Source organism: Somniosus microcephalus, chromosome 16, assembly GCF_052327205.1.
Source record: "Somniosus microcephalus isolate GS21.2 chromosome 16, FLI_Smic_1.0, whole genome shotgun sequence".
Lineage (NCBI taxonomy): Eukaryota > Metazoa > Chordata > Chondrichthyes > Squaliformes > Somniosidae > Somniosus > Somniosus microcephalus.
The window spans coordinates 24,323,494-24,347,314 of record NC_141002.1 but is presented as its reverse complement, the minus strand read 5'-3'; the positions used below and the strand labels follow the sequence as shown (position 1 = coordinate 24,347,314).

Below are 23,821 nucleotides of genomic sequence, written 5' to 3'. Positions count from 1 at the left end.
AGTTTTCTTCCTCACTATCAACCACACGGCCAATTTTTGTATCATCTGCAAACTTCTTAATCATGCCCTCTACGTTGAACTCTACTTGTCCTGCCATCTTTAAAGACTTGTGCATGTGCATCCCGTGGTCTCTGTTTAAAATTGTACCATTTTGTTTATATTGCCTCTCCTCCTTCTTCCTACCAAAATGCTTTACTTCACACTTCTATGCATTAAATTGCATCTGCCATATGTCTGCCCATTTCCCCAGTCTGTCTGTCTTCCTGAAGTCTATTCCTATCCTCCTCCCTGTTTACGACATTTTATCTCCTCACTATTGTTAAACTGCACATACCAACCTCCAATCTGCTATTTTACCATCTTCCTTTGCATCCAGGGCTTTAAAAAAGATAACAGATAAAAATTAAACATGTAAAGGATTAAAAAAATGGAGGTACTGTGGAATTTGAATCCCAAAACACTAGCAAAAATCCTAGAATACCATGTAGCAATGTCTTTTTATTGGTAGATTTTTCCTGAATCCTAATAGTAAGAGTTGTGACTTTTTTTAAATTTCAGCCATGATGGACATGAAATGCATGCCATCATACCATTTTTAATATTTCAGTCATCATAAATCAATATATTGTGTGTTACTTGGCATAATGGTGTATTCTCCAACTGCGCAACATCACAAGAGTCCATCAGTATTCGCTGTAGGATGGATAGACTATCGTGTGTGTCACTTTTTGATTGGCTGAAATCAAATATAAAGTCACAATTCTGTTACTATCAGGACTCAAATCTACCAGTAAAAAACACAGAAGCTGAACCAAGCCAATCGTTCAAAATGTTTTTCATCTACCAATTTCTCTCCTCAGCCTGATGACCTTGGTGTCAAAATAAGGCTTCTTTTAGTTAAAAAAAATAATTTTTTTTTAACTGTTCACTTAATGTTTAAACTTTTCTATAAAATTGTCTTTTGTATCTTTGGTGACCTTCATTTAAGGATTTTACTTCAGCCGCTCTTAAAAGCCTGAGCTTGAATTTGATATTTTCCCCAGCGCTATGATTCTGACATGGAGTTACCAACTTCACTTGTGACTCCTGTTCCCAAAGTGCCACAGTTTTGAGCGTATATCCTGGCATGTATCAGTGTGTTCAATGTAAAGTGTGTTTCTCCTCATGTTGTTGAAGGATTTGAGTTTTTTTCCCCAATTGATTTTAAAACAAGATGGAAGATGAACTTCAAGAAGCTTTTTGGAGTAAAAATCTCACATCAAAATTATTTTCAATTTTTTTTTTTTTTAACTTTGGAGACTTTTATCTCAGAAATAAAGACACATGATTTACATCATCTTTGTTTTCTTTTGTTTATACTTTGTCAGCTGTATAATAATCCAGCCTTAAACAACAAACTAGCTTAAACATAATTCTATCTTTAGCAGCAGAATAATATATTGTGTATAATATGCTATAATACTGCTGTCCTTTATAAAACAGCATATCATCTGTTTTTTAAAATTCTTCTTGGGATTTGGGCGATGCTGACAAAGTTACATTTATTGCCTAGCCCTAGTTGTTACCCGAAGGTGATAATGGTACTGTCTTCATCTTAAACTGCTGCAGTCCTTGTGTGATGGTGCTCCAACTTGGCAAAGGTAGTGCTGTTGAACATCAGAGGAAAGTGGGTGGACTATTTCTTGTTCAAGGTAGCACAAATGTTACCTGCCTTTGTCTGCTCCAACTTAGATTTTGGCTAGTTCCTGCTGTGGGCTGGCACGGGCTGCTTCATTGTTGGATGAATTGTGAATGGAGCTGAATGCGGTAGAATAATCATGGAACAGCCTATTATGATGGAGGGAAGGTTATTGGTTAAGCAGGTGAAGATGGGTGGACCAAGACCACTTGCGGTGAAGTCCTGGGGCTGCAATGATTGGCCTCCAACAACAATGTATGTCTTCTTTTGTGTCAGGTTTGACTCCAGCCACTGGAGAGTTTTCCCTTGACCCAATTAACCTCAGTTTTGCTAGGGCTTTCGCTGCCATACTCAGTAAAATGTTGCCTTAATGTCGAGGGCAGTTACTTTTAGCTCTTGCATTCCTGTGATGAGGTGTGGAGCCAAGTGGTTCTGGCAGAACCTGAACTGTATGTCGGGTACCTGGTTATTGATGATTAGATGTCGCTTCATGGCACTAATATTTTTTTTTTAAACTTGCGCTTTACAGTCAATTAAGTACTTTTGAAATGTATTCATTGTTGTAATGTAGGAAACGTGGCAGCCAATTTGCGTACAGCAAGGTCCCATCAACAGCAGTACGATAATGACCTCATGCTTTTTTTGATGTTGGTAAATATTGGCCAGGACACTGGGGAGAGCACTGATGGCTTCTTCCAACATTTTGCTGTTGATTAGGAAGAAGCTGATAGGGCAGAAATTGGCCAGGTTAGATTTGGCATGCTTTTTCCAAATGGTCTAGTGGATGCCAATGTCATTGTTGCATTGGAATATCGTGGCGTTGGGGCTGGTTAGAACTGGTAAATAGGTCTTGAGCTCTGCAACTGAGAGATTGTTCATTAGATCTGCTGAGCTTTGACTAGAGCCTGCAGTTTTTGCTGTTTAGCATGCAGATAACCTTATGTTGTAGCTTCACTAGGTTGCAGCTTCATACAAAGGTTTGCCTGATGCTCCTTCCACAGTCCCCATTAAACCAGGGTTGGTCTCCTGGCTTGATGGTGGATGGAATGAGGGATATGCAGCGCCATGGGGGTTGCAGATTGTGATAGTATAGAAGGCTGCTGCTGCTCATGGATGTGCAATTTTGAACTGCTAGGTCTGTTAGTTTGTCCAGCTCAATGTGGTGGTAGTGCCCTCACTGCCTTCACAAAGACCATGCATTGGTGGCTTGTATCAGTGGTATAGTGGACAGACATGTTTTTGATAGGTAGGATGGTGAGGACAAGGTCAAATAGTGAAGGAAGGAAGTTGTTACATCCTTCAAGACTCTGCCAGCTTGGTCAAAGGTGGTAATACAGAGTTGCTCTTAGTGGTGAAAATTGTAATCCCCAACCCAGGGTACTTTCTGTTCTCTAGCTTCCATCAGTGCTTCCACCAAGTGGTGTTTAACATTGATTCATCAGTTGAGGAGGGGTGTATTTGGGAATCAGTAAGTGGTTTCCTTGGCCTTGTTTGACTTGAACCCATGAGACTTCATGGGATCTGGAGTCGATGCTGTGGACTCTCTAGGCCAAATCTACCATTGTGACCCTACCTTTGGTGGATCTATCCTGCTGGTGGGACAGGACATGCCCAAGGATGGCGATGGAGGAGGCCAGGATGTTGGATGATCATTCTGTGGGACCGAAGACACACATAGGACAGAGTGGGTAGAGGTAGCAGCTTCACTTCTGTGAAGGATATTAGTAAACAAGCAGCTTTTGGTTTTTTTCCTGCTGCTAGCTCATAAATTACCAGATTTATTGAATTCACTAACACAACTTGCCATGGTGGCATTTGAACTCTCAATCTCTGGGTACTTGGTAGTGTAATGGTTGTGGTATTGGACTAGCAATTCCGAAAATTTGAATCAAAGTGTCTATGTAGGGCGAGTTATTTTAAAAATAAATTAGTTAACATCAGTATCCTAATACTATCTTAACACTTGTTTTCAACAGCAAGCAAAAATTGAAGAGGAAGAACTTAGACGTAAACAGACTGCTGGTGATGCAAGTGAATGTTCAACATCTGAACTGTCGAAGCGGCCACGAATAAAAAAGAGTGCATATTTCAGTGATGAAGAGGAGCTGAGTGATTAGACATTGGTTTATGTTACAATGAAGAGAACAACTGTATTTAAATGGCGAACTGGTGTTAAAAAATAAAGGTCGGATTATTTCGACTACAGTTCGAGGCTCCCATGAAGTACTGACAACTATTGCAAATATGCGGTCTGGATATTTTGATACTTTCTGGAATATTTGAACTTTTTTAAATACTTTATTCATAGTCATTTACTCCAAATCACTTCCTCCACACAGTGGAGGCATTGTGATGATTCATGCAGATAGCTTTCAACTCTAACTTGCTGCATAACTCTTTGCACAGCTAGTACACATGAATAGGCCTGTTTTTGCCTGCAGTAGCCATATTTAACAACTGACTGAAGGCTTTCATGGGTCATGGGTTGAAGTTCAGCTCATTATGACCACAATCATGGAAGCATTAGTTGCAGTCCTGTGCAAAATTTGTGTTTCCATCCCCTTGGGGAAATATTCTTTACAACATGCTAAGTATGTAAACAAAGCAAAATTGTTTCAGCCATGACATCGTTACCAACTTTAGGATAAACAGGAGGGGGAATTCATTCATTCATTCAAAATAGCAGTTCAGATGTTTTAAAAATATGCAGGAGGATATTGTTGTCATAATTATCATAGATCTTTTCCCATTTATCATAGATTATTTTCCCATAATAGTTAGCTATGGTGTATCAGTCAATGATTCTGTGTATTGGTTCTGTTGGCTTTAGGAGTGAGAAACAAATACAGTACTCACAAAAACTTAGGAAGGTAAAAGAAACTTCTTTCAGCAACATGAACAGTTCATTCTCACTCTTACATAATTATCATTGACTATAAATTCTGAGGTCATTGTAATTTCCCTTCAATGCATCACAAATGTAGTGAATTCAATTTTTCTGAAAATTGTTTCATCCTCTTTTTAATTTTTGGCCTTTTTTACTCTTCCGGTCCAATTCCTGGATTGGATCTTTAAACTGTTAGAAGTTATTCACATTGTATTTTTACTGGAAACTGTTGCACTTCCATATATTACATGTTTGGCACAATTATCTATATGAAAGCTTTGAGACCGTGCATCACAATTCCAAGTGTCAAACATTTGTTTAAAAGAATGATATTTCATGATGTTTTGTCCTGACCTGGAGCTGGAAAGTTGCAAGCAACTTCCAATCTGGAAACTTTCCTGACCAGTCATTAAAATCTGACCTCCGGCTTCATCTCTTAAAGCAACTGGACTTTGTGGACTTAAAGCACTGCTGTTCAAATGACAGCATATTGGCTATTTGCAACCCATAAACCCTGATAGGCTGGCCCACAAAACTTCTATTTGCACATGTATTTCTTTCTTGCTGGTTTATCCTGTTTCAATTTTGTGGGCCTGGTAGTTTAAAAAGGGCTGTTCTTGCTACTATTGCCTCATTTGGTGAATAAATACAAAATTAGAATACCAACAACCATTTGTACCTGCAGCTTGAGATATATGAAAATTAATGGCAATAGTAATTTAAACTTTATAAGATGCCTGGCAAGATCTATGTTTATGCATCTAAGCAGCCCACAAAGACGAAAAGCTTGACCCTCTTACCATAAAGGGGCAGATCTGCTTAAACACAACTCCACCTTAACAGCAGAATAATACAATATGTGTTACATGGTATAGTGCTTCTGTCATTGTAAAACAGTGCATCATCTGACTTGCCATGAGCAGTGCCATGGAAGATCAGCTAGTGTATGTAAAAAAAAAATTTAAAAAAAAGTTTTTTTAAGTTGAACTGGTAAATGGCTTTCCATCGTTTTGACTCGTTCACTGTCAGTTTGAGTGTAATTAGTCCATTGTAACTTGTGACCATAAAATGTGTACTGTGATTGCCGGTGGCCAACCTCTCAAAAGTTGCTGCTAAGCATATGCTTAGCAAGGACCAATAAGATGCAAGATTTAGCATCTGGTGGTCTGAATGCTCTTGAGCCTAACTATGCTCTCTGAATGCTACCAAGCCCAGCCCACCTGCCTATCCCCAGTGCTTGTAATACCTGGATTCAATCTCTCCAGCTTCTTTTTGCTTCTTCCTGAGCACCTGATACAAATTCTGCTGACTTTTTCAAGCTTCTCTTTCAATTTGCACCTGGAGTCCTGCACAAAATTTATTTTGGTTTTGCCATTTTTTCAGAACTCCAGAAGCAATTCAGAGCGATGCCTTAAAAAAGGCAATATAGCTCTGAGCAGGTAACGTTTTGGTCATTCACTCAAGCGGGCGTGGCCATGTGAGACCAATAAGTTAGCTGCACATGGCTAATTGGGAATCCAAATCTGGCTAATTGCATTTCTGGTTCATGCGTAAGAAATAAGTAATAGACACCATCGTCGGGCATGTGATTGCAATACTCCTTTTGCAAAATGCAACTTTTTTTTGAGGGCTTTACTTCCTTGGTTACTGACTGATGCTAGATTTATTAATTGTACATCTATTCAATTCAATTTTATTTGTCATATATGCAGCAGACGTGTGTACTGCACAATGAAATGTTGATTTTTACGAGTCCTCCCAACATTGGAATAAATATGGCATAGCAATGATAAAAATACTAATAGAAATACAGTAATAATAAATAAAACAGTAATAAATAATAATAAATTATTCGTTCATGAGTCTTATGGCCTGGGGGTAGAAGCTGTTTTGAAACCTGCTGGTACGAGACCGTATGCTTCAGTATCTCTTACAGGACGGGAGCAGGGCGAAGAGGTTGTGGCTGGGGTGGCTTGCGTCTTTGATGATTCTCGGGGCCTTCCCCCGGCACCTCTCGGGGTAGATATCCTGGACAGCAGGTAGTTTAATTCCTATAGTGTGTTGTGCAGCTTTCACCACCATCTGTAGAGCCTTGCGGTCTGTGGCAGTGCAGTTGCCATACCAGGTAGTGATGCAGCCGGACAGTATACTCTCGATGGTGCACCGGTAGAAGTTGGTGAGAATCTGGGGGGCCATTCCAAATTTCTTCAGTCTCCTGAGGACGAACAGGCGTTGGCATGCCTTCTTGGTTACGACGTCGATGTGATGGGACCACGTTAAGTCCTCCGTAATGAATACACCCAGGAATTTGAAGCTGCTGACCCGCTCCACCTCAGCCCCTTCGATCTAGATTGGGGTGTGTCCCTCCCCCTGGCACTTCCTGTAGTCCACGATCATCTCCTTTGTTTTGCTGATGTTGAGGGAGAGGTTGTTGTACTTGCACCATTCTGCTAGGACTCTTACCTCCTCCCTGTAGCCTGTCTTGTCGCCATCTGTGATCAGGCCTACAACAGTAGTGTCATCAGCAAACTTGATGGAGCTGGAGTTGTGCGTGGCCACGCAATCGTGAGTAAACAGGGAGTACAGGAGGGGGCTGAGCACACAACCCTGGGGAGCTCCCGTGTTCAGGATCAGTGTGGAGGAGGTGTTACTGCCTATTTTCACCACCTGGGGTCTTCCCGTTAGGAAGTCCAGGATCCAGTTGCATAGGGAGGTGTTAAGTCCTAGCTCACTGAGCTTGTTGACAAGCTTGGAGGGGATAATGGTATTGAATGCTGAACTATAACCAATGAACAACATTCTCACATAGGTGTTCCTCTTATCCAGGTGTGATAAGGCAGTGTGCAGTACAGTGGCGATGGCATCATCCCTAGATCTGTTTGGGCGGTAGGCAAATTGTAATGGGTCCAGTGTGTCAGGTAGTGAGGAGTTGATGTGGGTTTTGACCAGCCTCTCAAAGCACTTCATGATGACAAAAGTGAGTGCTATGGGGCGGTAGTCGTTTAAACAGGTTACTTTTTTTTTGGGAACTGGAATAACCGACGTTATCTTGAAGCGGGTGGGGACTACAGCCTGGTACGATTGAATATATCTGTAAACATGGCTGCCAGCTGGTCAGCGCATGCTCTAAGGACACGCCCATGGATTCCATCTGGACCGGGTGCTTTGTGGGTGTTCACTCTCTTAAAAGTCTTGCTCACGTCAGCCACGGAGATTGAGAAGACCCAGTCGTCCTGAGCCGCAGGCGCCCTTGTAACAGGCCAGTTATTGTTGGCCTCAAACCGGGCGTAAAAAGTGTTAAGCTCGTCCGGGAGAGAGGCATTGCTGGGCATGACACAGCTGGGTTTCCCTTTGTAGTCTGTAATAGATTGTAGTCCACTCCACATCCTTCACGAATCTGAGCTATGATAGTGTGACTCCACTTTGTCCGTGTATTGTCTTTTTGCATTTTTGATGGTTTTTCTGAGGTCGTACCTTGATTTCTTGTACTCATCCATGTCCCCAGAGTTGAATGCGATGGACCGTGCTTTTAGCATAGCACAGATATCGCCATTTACCCATGGTTTCTGGTTGGGAAATGTTCGTACAACAATCCTCAGAACAACATCGTCTATGCACTTGTTTATGAAACTAATGACTGAATCTGTATATGTGTTGATGTCATTGTCCGAGGCATTCCGGAACATATCCCAGTCAGTGGAATCAAAACAGCCTTGTAACATAGCGTCTGATTGATCCGACCAGCGTTGTAGAGCTCTCATCACAGGCTTTTCCTGTTTCAGTTTCTGCCTATAGGTGGGTAGCAGCAGGATGGAGTTGTGATCTGATTTGCCGAAGGGAGGGCGGGGGAGGGCCTTGTATCCATCCCGGAACGGAGTGTAAACGTGACCTAGTGTGTTCTTGGCTCGCGTTGGGCAGGTGATATGCTGATGGTACTTAGGCAGTACTTTCTTCAGATTGGCTTTGTTGAAATCGCCAGCCACGATGAATGCAGCCTCTGTATTCTACCTGTATTGTGTGAGTGTGAGTGTATGTACGGCGAGTTCCATACTCTAACCACACTCCAGGTAAAGGAGTTTCTCCTGAATTCCATAATGGATTTATTAATGACTATCTTGTATTTATTGTCCCCAGTTCTGGTCTCCCCCACAAGTGAAAAATCTCATTATACCCCATCAAACCCTTTAATAATCTTACAGACCTCGTCACCCTCGGTATTTTTTCTAGAGAAAAGAGCGCCAGTTTGTTCAACTTTTCCTAATGGGTATAACTACTCAGTTCTGGTAATATCCTAGTAAATCGAGGGGAGACTGGATAGGCACTTGAGGGAAATAAACTTGCAGGGCTACGGGGATAGAGCCGGGGGAATGGGACTGACTGGATTGCTCTACAGAGAGCCGGCACAGACTCGATGGACCGAATGGCCTCCTTCTGTGTTATGACTATTATAAATTGTTTTGTTCCTTCTCTGGTGCCTCTATAATCCTTTTTATAATATGAAGACCATAACTGATCAGAGTACTCCAAGTGTGGTCTAACCAAAGTTCTATACAAGTTTAACATAACTTCTCTGCATTTCAGTTATATCCCTTTTTTTTAATGGCCTTATTGGGGTGATTTTCTGATGTTGGAGGAGGTGGGAAAGGTGGGAAAATTAGATTTAAAGAGGTCAGGTTCAGAACCTGCCTCTATGGGATTTTGCCGGTGCCGGTTTTGGAGGTCGGGAAACGCTCCTGCCTCCAGCTGGCCATTGAGCTAATTAACTTCCTTAAATGCTTGTTAAGGGCCTCTCTAAGCCTATTTTGAGAGGCCCCCATGATTTTTCCAGCTTTTTGGTGTGATCCACGCCAGGTAAACTTGGCGGGTTGACTCATGGGTGGCCTCCTCACTGCTGCAGCGCTAAAGACATCATTTTCTGCAGCAAGGATTACTTGCACGTGCCAGACCTTGGCTTTAAAACGTCTCTGAGCACTTTTAGAAGGCCTTCCGAAGTCGGAGGTGCTACAGCTTGACTCCATCAACTGTGGGACCTCCTTTGAAGATCCTCTCCCTGCTTGCAATGAGCGCCTCTACAAGCAGCATAGGAACCATTCGATTTCTTTCTGCATGGACCTCGGGTGAGGATGAGGAGAAGGTCAGAGCCCGGGATGCAAGGGATGAACTTATCATGGCCACATTGGCACATATCCTTAACTCCATCCTAGGACATCATTAACAATGGACATGACTCTCTGCCCTCCTTTCACTCAGGCCACCAACCACACAATGCAAATGTGGCGGTGCCTGCAATGTGGAATTGCCTAAGGTGAAAGAACAGATGGCATAATGCCAACATTTTGGCTTCAAATCATTTTAATGCTTTCCAACAGGGATGGTATTTCATCAATACACAGAAACAGTCTCCCAATCTGCACACAGATCTGGTTTCTTTGGCAGGCCTCTTCCTCCGAGATGAGTGGAAGAACACCTCCATGCTAGCTCTCACCCCCTCAAACAACATTTGCAGTGCTTCATCTGAGAGCCTCAGGTTGGCCCTTGCTTTGGAATTGGACATAGGTTTCTCAAAAGATGTTGGAGGTGGTGCAGGAGAAGCAGAAATGCTGTGGAATGAGCCAAGGGAGCAAGAAGCCATAAAATCAGACTGGAAAAGTGCTGTCAACAGGCGAGTTTCAGTCCCAAAACACTAATTGAGCGAGGGCATCCCACACCTCTGAAAGCAAGTGGACAATCGTGGGAAAATCGCAAATTTTTGAAACCTATCAGTGGAGGCGAGTTTCAAACCCACTCAAACTGAAACCTGCCTCCAGTGGGAAAATCGTCCCCTTATTTTCCAAGGAACATCTGGCCTCCCTATTCTTTCTAACAAAATACACCACCTCACATTTATCTATATTGAAGTTCATTTGCCAAATACATGTCCATTCTGCAAGTTTATTAATGTCTCTGTATTTTGTCGCAGTCCTCCTCTGCATTAACTATACCCCCCTCCAATTTGGTGTCGTCCACAAATTTTGAAATTATACTTCTGATTCCCGTCCAAATGCTTTATGTAAATGGTGAACAACAGTTGTCCCAACACCAATACTTGTGGAATACCACTTCCCACCTTTTGTCAATTTCAGTAACTACCATTATCCCCTACTCTCGGTTTTCTGTTTTGTAGCCAGCTTGCTATCCATTCTGCTACTTGTCCTTTGACTCCACGTTCTGACCTTTAGTCATGAGTCTACTATGCGGTACCTGATCGAAGGCCTTTTGAAAATCCAAATATAGTGCGTCTCTTACATTACCTTTGTCTACCCTTACTGCGTACAGTTTTGGTCTCCTTATTTAAGGAAGATATACTTGCATTGGAGGCAGTTCAGAGATGATTCACTTGGTTGATTCCTGAGATTAGGGGGTTGGCTTATGAGGAAAGGTTGAGCAGGCTGGGCCTATACTCATTGGAATTTAGAAGAATGAGAGGTGATCTTATTGAAACATATAAGATACTGAGGGGGCTTGACAGGATAGATGCTGAGAGGATGTTTCTCCTCGTGGGGAAATCTAGAACTCGGGAGCATAGTTTCAGAATAAAGGATCGCCCTTTCAGAACTGAGATGAGGAATTTCTTCTTTGAGGGTCGTAAATCTGTGGAATTCTCTGCCCCAGAGAGCTGTGGAGGCTGGGTCATTCAATACATTTAAGGTGGAGATAGACAGATTTTTGCAAGATAAAGGAGTGAACGGTTATGGGGAGTCGGCAGGGAAGTGGCTTTGAGTCCAAGATCAGCCATGATCTCATTGAATGGCGGAGCAGGCTCGAGGGGCCAAGTGGCCTATTCCTGCTCCTATTTCTTATGTTCTTATCCACCCTGCTCGTTACATCCTCAAAAGAACTCCAGCAAATTTGTCAAACATGATTTCCCTTTCATCAAACCATGCTGACTCTGCTTGACTATATTATGATTTTCTAAATGTTCTGCTATCACTTCCTTAATGATAGACTCCAGCATTTTCCCAATGACGGATGTTAGGCTAACTGGTCGATAGTTGCCTGCTTTCTGTCTCCCTCCTTTCTTAAATAGGGGCATTACATTTGCAGTTTTCCAGTCCGCTGGGACCTCTCCAGAATCCAGGGAATTTTGGTAGATTACAACCAACACATCCATTATCTCTGCAGCCACCTCTTTTAAGACTCTAGGAAGCAGGCCATCGGGTCCAGGGGACTTGTCCACCTTTAGTCCCATTAGTTTGCCTAGTACTTTCTAGTGATAGTGATTGTTTTAAGTTCCCCCACCCCACCCCAATAGCCCCTTGATTATCCATTATTGGGATGCTTTTAGTGTCTTCTACCATGAAGACCAAAGTATTTGTTCAAAGTCTCCACCATTTCCCTGTTTCCCATTATTAATTCCCCAGACTCATCCTCTAGGGGACCAATGTTTACTTTAGCTACTCTCTTCCTTTTTATATACCTGTAGAAGCTCTTGCTGTCTATTTTTATATTTCTTGCTAGGTTACTCTCAGAAGCTATCTTCTCTCTTTTTTGAGTCGTCCTTTGCTGGGTTTTAAAAATTTCCCAATCCTCTGGCCTTTCACTATTCTTCGCATCATTGTATGTTTTTGTTTTCAATTTGATACCATCCTTTACTTCCTTAGTTAGCCATGGATGGTTCATCCTTCTCATAGACTCTAGGATGCAGGCCATCAGGTGCAGGAGACTTGTGCACCTTTAGTCCCATTAGTTTGCCTAGTACTTTCTCGTGATAGTGATTGTTTTAAGTTCCCCACCCCCCCCCCCCCCATATCTTTTATTTCAATCCATATGGATTCTATTTTGTCCTTCTGTTAATTATGTCCCTTTTTTCTACTGCTATTATAATATCTCTAATTAGTAAAACTAACGTACCACCCTCTTCTTTCCCTATCTTTTCTGATTATTATAACCTGCAATATTTGGTTGCCAGCCCTGTTCTTTATGTAGCCATGTTTCTGTTATTCCTACCACATCGGGTTTAAATAGTGCATAGTTTTTTTTTTAAAACAGGCTTTTCCTTTTCTTGCTAATGCATTGATACATTATTCTCTGTAAACCTGTTAGAATAGCCTGTCAAGTACCCGCATGCCAATTTATTGGTCACAGGTTTTAATTTCACTGTTTGGGGGCGGTGGGGGAATAGACATATGAGCAAAAGCACTGTACCATCAGTGATGTCATTGGAGATGTGAACTACCAGCTGCCATATTGCTCTTGGCATAAAGCACTGATTAATCATGTACATCAGGTAAGCTGTGAACTGTTCAATACCAGGATCGCTGTCTGAAAACCAGGATCTCTATCTCAAAACTAATGCAAATTGATAAAAGTGTGAGATGTGATGTATAAATGACAGTGCTCCATATGCAGCATTCAAATATGTAAAGACACAAGCGCCAAGAAAACTATCTCCTCTGCATTAGCTGCAGATCCACAAAATTAGTTTTCTTTGCAAATGACAGCCTTACTCTACAGGATAGATTTAGCTACCTCCTTTAGTGATTTCTTTAATGATCAACAACCCTTTCACACAGAATCCCCACAGTGCAGATAGAGGCCATTTCGGCCCATCGAGCCTGCACCGACACATATCCCACCCGATCCCCGTAACCCCACGTATTTAATCCCCTAACACTAAGGGTCAATTTATCATAGCCAAATCAACCTAACCTGCACATCTTTGGACTGTGGGAGGAAATTGGAGCACCCGGAAGAAACCCACGCAGACACAGGGAGAATGTGCAAACTCCACACAGTCGCCCAAGGCCAGATTTGAACCCGGGTCCCTGGCGCTGTGAGGCAACAGTGCTAACCACTATGCCACCGTGCCCCTTTATTTGGCATTGAGTTCTAATGCCTTAAATGTTTTATTTGTGTGTTTTTGGGGGGTTTTCTATTGATTCTGTGTTTTTAACTCCATTTCACTTCCCTTTCTCATTTTTAAAAATTACTGCATTGTCAGATCTTTGATCTGGACTGCTGGGGGATTTTACTTGCACGTCTCATACTTCAGATAACTAAATACCAATGTGTGTTTGCATGTTGCCTGCTATGCATTTGGAAATGTGTTCTACACAAATGCTGTGGATCACCATTGACATTGCTTAGTATTTTTCCTGGTTGTGTAGCTGTCTCCCACAAAGTGTTATCAGCTGGGACATTCTTGCATGTGGAGCTTAATATACAGGATAAACAAGCAGTTGCTGAATTCTCTGGCCTATTTTTCTTTTCGGGGGGTGGGGGGGCATATTTTAGAAATTATCATGTGTTTTTTCTGTGGTCTCTGCACTGAGTCGGGTCTCCCTTAACAAATGACTCCATTGTTGCAGTGTCTTATTGGCGCTCTCTGATGGGGAATTGTATATGAGTCATATCTAAATAACTGTGAAGACATCCAATACATTTTTTTAAAGTAAAAGCCAAAAATGTGAATAAATGTATGGTTGGGATATTTGCCGTTACTGTGTCAATGGCACCACAAAACTGCAGGGTCATTCATTAAAACTATTTGTATTTCGGGCTAAATTAATGATGCTCCTTTAGATGATAAAACATTTCTTAAATAAAATTCTGCTGTTTCTAGTCTTGCTGCAAACACAACTACTGTAATTTGAGATAATAGGAAAGAAAGAATTTATATTTATATGGTGCCTTTCATGATTACAGGATGACCCAAAACATTATACAGCCAATGAAGTACTTTTGTCGTCAGTGTTGTAATATCAAAGAGTTAAGTGTCAAAGATAGCAATTTCTGTCCATTTGTATATAGTTTCAAGTTGTTCAGGTCTTGAATGGAGGCTGCTTTTTTGCCAAGTACAAAATGGTGGGATTTCTCTCATGAAGTAAGTAAGATAATTCCCTTTTATAGCAAAGCATGTGTTTAAAATGTTTACAAATGTAGCTTCTTGCCAGAGGGATATGTAATTTCTAGTTGTGACTATGTGTGGAAACAATCTAAAGGAATACAACTGTTAAAGGCCATTAACCCATTGTCTGGTAAGGTGTAAAGACTGTTAATGTTTGCCTGACAACTTCAAAAGATTTGGCTTTATGTTAAAGAAGTTCCATGAAAATAATTATCCCAGTTCTGACTGCTAGTCTTTAGTTTTGGTGAAGTTGGGTTCTTATGGCTTTTGCCGTAATACCATATGCAAAATATAGTTAATCTGATTTGTCCAAGAATGTATTATAATCCAGGAAAATATTGTAGACAAATTCAAATGTTCTCATAAATATTGTACTGTTTAATAATTTGCCTATGTATTTTGCTTCTGTGTATCATTTTAATTGTAAATAAATCTGCAGTAGTAGTTTAGCCTGTATAAATTGATCTAATGGTGTGGTATTTTCTGGCATCCTTTGTCAGGAAATATCGTTGGCATCCTACATATTCTCCTATGACCAGTTCGTCACGATCAAGTTAATTATTAGACCTGGGCCATTCTATGTTAACCCAAATACATCTGAGAATAAACATGCAGGTTTCAGTTCAAAGGATTTGGTCTACTTATGGAAACCGGTCAAGCCACGTATCTAAAAAAGGTATTCGAGGAAAAAGCTCATACTGTCATTAGCAGATTTCAAAGTGTATTCTCCCATTCATTGTTTATTTGTCTCCCAAAACGTAGTGCCTCACAATCATCCATATTAAACTGTGTCTGCCTTATATCTTCCTGAAGTTTTACAGTACTCCTCACTGTTTGCCAAACCCCTTCTTGGGCACGGATTAAAGAGGTAGGAGGTTGAAAACATTAGGTCTTTTTTTGTAGTCCGCACATGGTTTATATTCATGGTTACTTGAGCGCAGATCTCAGGGTGGGGAGATGGGAAAGATACAATTGTTTCTTTCAGTTGACCTCCAGGTTTGTGGTGTCTGCAGATTCATTGACACCAGATGATATTCCACCTGACTCGAGTGTTGCAATTTAAATTTGATAAGAGTTTTCATCCTTAAGTTGTTTCTGGTGAGCTCTGAATAAAGGGAAGGCACTTGGTCAAAAATGTAACCTCCTAGTCATACAAACCTTCAAGATCTCTGCGCTCCTCCAATTCTGGCCTCTTGCGCAGCCCCGATTTTAATCACTCCACCATTGGCGGACATGCTTTCTGCTGCCTTGGCCCTAAGCTCTGGAATTCCCTCCCTAAACCTCTCCACCAATGTTCCTTCTAATTTGCAGTCTAAGTGCGTGGTCCCTTTAAATTTTCTGCGCGACCGTGCATGCACGGTATCTTCCAGCAGCTGCAGCAGGTAAGCGGCCTGTGCGGGACCTCCCGATTGGTGCACAGCCACACACCTTAGGGGGAACATTGCTCTCTACCTCTTTTTTATTGATAACTCTTGTTAAGCGCTTTGGGATGTTTTGCTACGTTAAAGGTGCTTTCTAAATGCAAGTTGTTGTTGTAACTGGGAAAGAGGAAAGGGCCATTGGAGACACTGCTTCCGAAAAACTTGATCGAGTTTTTTTGAAGAAGTTACTAGGTTGGCTGGTTGAGGGTAATCTGGTTGACATTGTCTTCCTGGATTTTCAGAAAGCCTTTGATAAGGTATCTCACACTAGGTTACTTTGCAAGATAGAATCTTGTGGTATCAGTCGTCGTCTTCTCTCTTAGGCAGTCCCTCAGAACTGAGGATGACTTGCTTCCACATTAAAAATGAGTTCGCAGGTGACTGATGAGTCCAATGCGGGACCTACAGTCTCTGTCACAGGTGGGGCAGACGGTGGTTGAAGGGGCGGGTGGGTGGGGTCCTTGGGTTGACGTGCGCTCCTTGTGCTGCCTGCGCTTGGCTTCCGCTTGCTCCCGGTGTTCGGCGCCTTCCCGGATGCTTCTCCTCCACTTTGTGCGGTTTTGGGCCAGGGATTCCCAGGTGTTGGGGATGTTACACTTTTTCAAGGAGGCTTTGAGGGTGTCCTTGAAGCATTTCCTCTGCCCACCTGGGGCTCTCTTGCCGTGCTGGAGCTCCGAGTAGAGTGCTGGTTTCGGGAGTCTCGTATCGGGCATGCGGACAATGTGACCCGTCCATCGGAGCTGATCGAGTGTGGTCAAAGCTTCGATGCTGGGGATGTTGGCCTGAGCAAGAACACTGACGTTGGTGCGCCTATCCTGCCAATGGATTTGCAAGATCTTGCGGAGGCAGCATTGGTGGTACCTCTCCAGTGCTTTGAGGTGCCTGCTGTACATGGTCCATGTCTCTGAGGCATACAGCAGGGCGGGTATCACTGCTGCTCTGTAGACCATGAGCTTAGTGCCAGTTTTGAGGTTCTGGTCTTCAAACACTCTTCCTCAGGCGACTGAAGGCTGCACTGGCACACTGAAGGCGGTGTTGGACTTAGTCATCGACGTCTGCCCTTGTTGACAATAGGCTCCCGAGGTATGGAAAGTGGTCCACGTTGTCCAAGGCCTTGTTGTGGATTTTGATAATCTGGGTGCAGTACTGTGTGGCGGGGGCAGGTTGGTAGATGACCTTTGTCTTACGGATGTTTAGTGTAAGGCCCATGCTCTCGTACGCTTCGGTGAAGTTGTTGACGATGGTTTGGAGTTCGACCTCCGAGTGAGCGCAGACGCAAGCATCGTCTGCATACTGTAATTCGATGACAGAGGATGGAACAACCTTGGATCTGGACTGGAGATGACGGAGGTTGAACAGATTCCCGTTTGTTCTGTAAATTAGCTCCACTCCAGTGGGGAGCTTAGCGTATCAGTGAGAAGTTGCTAAATTGGATTAGGAACTAATTCCATTACCACATCCTGAAAGTTGTAGTCAACGGTTGTGGATCAGCCTGGAGGCAATTTACTAGTGATGTCACCCATGGATTGGTGTTAGGCCCAGTACTGTTCACTGTTTTATTAATGACCTGGATAGTAATTTTGGGCAGTAAGTTGGAAGATTGTTAAAATTTGTGCAAGAGTTAAGACTGTAGAGGAGTGTAATCTTCTGCAAAAATGTTTAGCTTCGCAAGGAGAATGGGCCAAACAATGGCAAATGGTTGTGTCATACATGTAGGTAGGACCAACACAGAATATTCTTATCATTTGCAGGAAACAATACTGAAAGTGGTTGAGAGAGAAAAGGATCTAGGTGTTATTGTGAAATATAAGGTTCACGACCAATGCGGAGAAATCACAGCCAAAGCAAGCAGGCTGTTCTGTTGTATTGATAGAGCCATTCTACAAATCAAAGGACACCATTCGGTCATTATACAGGTCATTGGTTAGACTGCATCTGGAGTACAGCACCCAATTTTGGCCCCCTTACATGATGGGTGATATAGTGGCCTTGTAAAAGGCACAGAGGAGAGCTACAAGAATGATTTCTAGCATAAAGAACCTTAGTTACTCAGATAGGCTTCAAAAGCAAGGTCTGTTTACTTTAGAGCAGCATAGACATTGATGCTACCTGACAGAGATCTATAAAATAATGAAAGGGCTGGATTGCATGCCTATTGCTAGACTATTTCAGTTTGACAGATTGGGGAGGAACAGGGGACATGCATTTAAACTACGCAAAAGTGGGAATAGGCTAGATGTTAGGTGGTTCTTCTTTTCCCAGAGAACAATGAGCCTCTGGAATGCATTTTTCAAATTATTCGTTTATGGGATGTGGGCGTCGCTGGCAAGGCCAGCATTTATTGCCCATCCCTAGTTGCCCTTGAGAAGGTGGTGGAGGTGAGCCGCCATCTTGAACTGCTGCAGTCCATGTGGTGAAGGTACTCCCACAGTGCTGTTAGGTAGGGAGTTCCAAGATTTTGACCCAGCGACGATGAAGGATCGGCGATATACTTCTAAGTCAGAATGGTGTGTCACTTGGAGGGGCACTTGGAGGTGTTGGTGTTCCCATGTTCCCATGCGCCTGCTGCACTTGTCCTTCTAGGTGGAAGAGGTCGCGGGTTTGGGAGGTGCTGCCGAAGAAGCCTTGGCGAGTTGCTGCAGTGCATCTTGTACGCCGGTGGTGGATGGGGTGCCAAACAAGCGGGCTGCTTTGTCCTGGATGGTGTCGAGCTTCTTGAGTGTTGTTGGAGCTGCACTCATCCAGGCAAGTGGAGAGTATTCCATCACACTCCTTACTTGTGCCTTGTAGATGGTAGAAAGGCTTTGGGGAGTCAGGAGGTGAGATACTCGCCGCAGAATACCGAGCCTCTGACCTGATCTTGTTGCCACAGTATTTATATTGCTGGTCCAGTTAAGTTTCTGGTCAGTGGTTACCCCCAGAATGTTGATAGTGGAGGATTCAGCGATGGTAATGTCATTGAATGTCAAGGGACGGTGGTTAGACATTGATGGCTTATGCAGTGTATGCTGTCTGCATGCCTTCAAGAGGGAGCTTGATCGGCTCTTGGCTAGGACCGAGATCGCACTATATGAAAAGTAAGTAGATTAACAGTTAACATATGCATAGTCAAAGTGATCTCTTGGACTGGTTTTGATCGCTGAGGAGGTTGGACAGGAATTTTCCAGTTTTGGGTTTTTCTCTTTTTTTGCCTCTCCCAGGGGATTAAACAGCTGATGGAGGGTGGGGAGTGAGTTGGGGGGCCAGGTCGGGGAGGAAGTGTCTACTAATACGCCAGGTGTCATTTATGGGGCAAGATTGATGGACCAGCTGGTCTTTTCCTGCCTATCATTTTTGTATGTTTGTAAATAGTCTCTAACATCTATATCTATATTGAAAGTCTTGCATATAGCAGACATTTCCTGTAAATGTCACAATTACTTCCTGTAACACTTTCCCACCCCATCTGTTATAAAACCATGTAATCTCTGATTCACCATGAACCATGGGAGATCAGTAAGTATTGCAAAAAAAAGTTGGAGATATATAACAGAAGTAGTTACCAAGATTGAAACTGTTCAAAGTATTTAACAAACTATTGACAAAGATAGTAAGTGGAACAATTATTACAAAAATGTTGTCAAATTCCCAAGAACACCATATTTATACACTTGAAGCAAAATACTGCAAATCTGAAATAAAAACAGAAGATTAGAAACACTCAACAGGGCAGGCAGTATCTGTGCAGAGAGGAAGGTAGGGTTAATGTTTCACATCTTATGACCCCACATTTATACACCCCTAATTTTCATCTTGCAGGGTTTTTCTACCAAAATAACCCAGCCCATCCCTGGGTCCAGGCTCCATAAAGCAGCTGCCTCTATTTCCAAAATTCACACAGTAATAGCCCGTCTAACCTTCTGCTCTCTTTCTTCCCCCCACATGCCCCCCCCCCCCTGCCCACACACACACACACACACACTCACCAGCAGTGGAACTGCCACTGTCATTTGTGTGTTTTATATCAATATACTTTCACCTGGCCCCATTGCCTTTTCATTGCTCAAGTATTTCTTCATGGCCACATTACAACAATGACTCCACTTCAAAAGTACTTCATTGGCTGTAAAGCACTTTGAGATGTCTGGTGGTCATGAAAGGTGCTATATAAATGTAAGTCTTTTTTTCTTTTATCTTACTTGCACCAGCATTTCTCTGGCTTCTGAGTCCTTCAGTAACTATGGAAAAGTACACGTGTGCTTCACAATGGATGCAGCTGTAACATAATATATCCATGAATACTCCTAATGGCTCAGTGTGTAAATACACTACGTGATGAGAATGTGAATTGATCTCAAGCAGGGTTGTGGTGGAGGCCCTAGGTTTGGCCTTTGTCGCTCAGCTAGACAATGGGAAAAATCAGCCAGAGTTCTACTTCTAATCACCATCTGGCACCGTCTGCTACTAGTGTGTGTATGTGGATGTAACCTGAGGGCAGGTTTAGGCTTGCCTGTGATGTCGTCCATGGCTAAATGGGCCACCACCAACAGCAGCATGCATTGATATAGTGCCTTTAACATAGGAATATGTCCCAAGGCACTTCACAGGAGTGCAATCAGTCAAAAATTGACTGGGCCTAAGATAGAACATAAGAACATTAGAAATAGGAGCAGGAGTAGACCATACAGCTCCTCAAGCCTGCTCCGCCATTCAATAAGATCATGGCTGATCATTGACCTCAACTACACTTTCCCGCCCGATCTTCATATAGCTTGATTCCCCTAGAGTCCAAAAATCTATCTATCTCAGCCTTGAATATACTCAATAACTCAGCATCCACAACCCTCTGGGGCAGAGAATTCCAAAGATTCACAACCTTCTGTGAAGAAATTCCTCCTCATCTCGGTCTTAAATGGCCTACCCCTTATCCTGAGACTATGCCCCCTAGTTCTAGACACTCCAGCCAGGGGAAACAACCTCTCAGCATCTACCCTGTCAATCCCCTTCAGAATCTTGTATGTTTCAATTAGATCACCTCTCATTCTTCTAAAGTCCAGAGAGTATAGGCCCATTCTACACAATCTCTCATCATAGGACAGCCCTCTCACCCCAGAAATCAATCTAGTGAACCTTCGTTGCACCGCCTCCAGGGCAAGTATATCCTTCCTTAGATAAGGAGACCAAAACTGTGCACAGTGCTCCAGGTGTGGTCTCACCAAGACCCTGTACAATTGTAGCAAGACTTCCTTACTCTTATACTCCAACCCCCTTGCAATAAAGGCCAACATGCCATTTGCCTTCCTGATTGCTTGCTGTACCTGCATGCTAGCTTTCTGTGTTTCTTGCACGAGGACACCCAAATCTCTCTGAACACCAACATTTAAAAGTTTCTCACCATTTAATATTCTGTTTTTCTATTCTTGCTACCAAAGTGAATAGCCTCACATTTCCCTACATTATACTCCATCTCCCACCTTACTGCCCACTCACTTAGTCTATCTATATCCCTTTGCAGACTCTTTGTGTTCTCCTCACAGCTTACTGTCCCACCTAGCTTTGTATCATCAGCAAACTTGGATACATTACACTCAGTCCCTTCATCTAGGTCATTAATATAGATTGTAAATAGCTGAGGCCCCAACACTGATCCTTGCGGCACCCCACAAGTTACAGCCTGCCAACCTGAAAAAGACCCGTTTATCCCTACTCTCTGTTTTCTGTCCATTAACCAATCCTCTATCCATACTACTATATTAACCCCAACCTCATGAGCCCTTACCTTGTGTAATAACTTTTTATGTGGCACCTCATCAACTGCCTTTTGGAAATCCAAATATACTACTGTACATCCACTGGTTCCCCTTTATCTACTCTAATAAATTTGACAAACATGATTTCCCTTTCATAAAACCATGTTGACTCTGCCTAATCATGTTATGATTTTCTAAGTGACTTGATACCACTTCCTTAACAATGGATTCCAGCATTTTCCCGACGACTGATGTCAGGCTAACTGGCCTGTAGTTCTGTTTTCTCTCTCATTTCTTGAATAGCGGATTAGATCATCTCTGATCACTTCCTTATATTCCTCTCCATTCAAATCCGCCCCGGAATAAACTCTCTTCCCTCAAGTCATTTACAATGGCACTTTCAAATTTTCAATTGTCTTGTCGTTGCCCTTCCATTCGCCACAACATTTCTGCTGAGTCACACCCTCACCTCCACCTTTGATGCCCTTGTCCCCATTAACACCATTACTCTCTCGCACCATGGTTGTTCCCCCTGGTGTGGCCCCCATCTCTGCTCCCTTAAGTGCAAGGGCTGCAGACTTGAACGTTTATGGTGGATAACTGTTTTAGCGATTCATTACCAGATCTGACTAGCCTACATAAAGCATTATCAGGTCTTGTTCTCCTCTGCCAAAACTGCTTGCTATTCCAGGATCATCCTGGAATACAAAGATAAACCCGGTTTCTCTTCTCCAATACCAACAATCTTCTTACCTCCATCACCTCCAACAATAAGTGCGAGGAGCTCATGTAATTCTTTGTCATGAAGATTGAGACCATCCATTCAGCTGCCTCTGCTACTTCACTCCCTTCCCCTAGCCCCCGCAAGCCAAGTTTCCCCTTAGGTTCCCCCTACCCTAGCCATGAACTTGCATCTTTCTCTAGTTTCTCTCCTATCTCTCCTGATGCCCTCTCTGAGCTCACATTATGCGTGAGTCCCGCCTCCTGCTCCTTCGACCATTTCCCACCAAATTGCTGACCATTCCACTTCTCTTGGCCCCACATTAGCTGATATTGTTAATGGTTCCCTCCTCGGGTACTGTTCCCCACCCCTTCAAACCTGCTATTATCACTCCACTCTTCAAAAGTCCACCCTTGATCCCTCTGTCCTTGCAAACTACTGCCCCATGTCCAATCTGCCTTTCCTCTCCAAAGTCCTTGAACGCGTTGTCGCCTCCCAAATCTGTGCCCATCTTTCCCCCTCCATGTTTGAAGCCCACCAATCAGGTTTTCACTTCTGTCACAAATGACATCCTATCTGACTGGTAAACTAACCCTCCTTGTTCTTCTCGACTTGTCTGCAGCCTATGACACGGTTGACTACACCATCCTTATCCAGCGCCTCTCTGTTGTCCAGCTGGATGGGACTGCCCTCGCCTGGTTCCATTTCTATCTATCTGGTGAATCACCTACAATGGCTCTCTTCCCACTCCGCACCTCTAGAGTCCCTTAAGGATCTATCCTTGGCCCCCTCCTATTTCTCTTACATGCTGCCCCTCAGCAACATAATCCAGAAACACGTTAGGTTCCACATGTACGCTGACAATACCCAGCTCTACCTCACCACTACCTCTCGACCCCTCCAATGTCTCTGATTTGACACACTGCTTGTCCAACATCCAGTCTTGATGAACAGAAATTTCCTCCAATTAAATATTGGGAAGACCGAAACCAATGTCTTCAGTCCCCACCATAAATTCCATTCCCCAGTCACTGACTCCATCCCTCTCCTTAGCCACTGTCTGAGGCTGAACCAGGCTGTTCGCAACCTTGGTGTCCTATTTGACTCTGGGCTGAGCTTCCGACTCCATATCCCCAAGACCGCCTACTTCCACCTCCATAACATCACCCGTCTCTGACCTGCCTCAGCTCATCTGCTGCTGAAACTCTAATCCATGCTTTGTTACCACTAGACTCAACTATTCCAAGGGTCTCCTGGCTGGCCTCCCACATTTCACACTCTGCTGCCCGTATCCTATCACAAGTCCCGTTCAACAATCACCCCTGTGCTCACTCACCTACAATTCTCCCAGCCTGGCAACTCCTCAATTTTAAAATTCTCATCCTTGTCTTCAAATCCCTCCATGGCCTCACCCCTCCCTATCTGTAGCCCTACATCTCACCGAGATCTCTGGACTCCTCCAATTCTGTTCTCTTGCGCGTCCCTGATTTCAATCGCTC

At 43.2% G+C, this 23,821-nt stretch overlaps 1 protein-coding gene across 1 annotated transcript in view; it reads left to right on the top strand.

Moving 5' to 3' along the window:
• The window catches only part of zcrb1 (zinc finger CCHC-type and RNA binding motif 1), a 66,080-nt gene extending 60,208 nt beyond the window's left edge, over positions 1 to 5,872 (top strand). Inside the window, exon 8 of the mRNA XM_086008696.1 lies at positions 3,655 to 5,872. Coding sequence (XP_085864822.1) covers positions 3,655 to 3,795 — 141 coding nt within the window. The 3' untranslated portion in view covers positions 3,796 to 5,872. The remainder of the gene's footprint in view (positions 1 to 3,654) is intronic.
• The last annotated feature ends 17,949 nt before the right edge of the window (positions 5,873 to 23,821 follow it).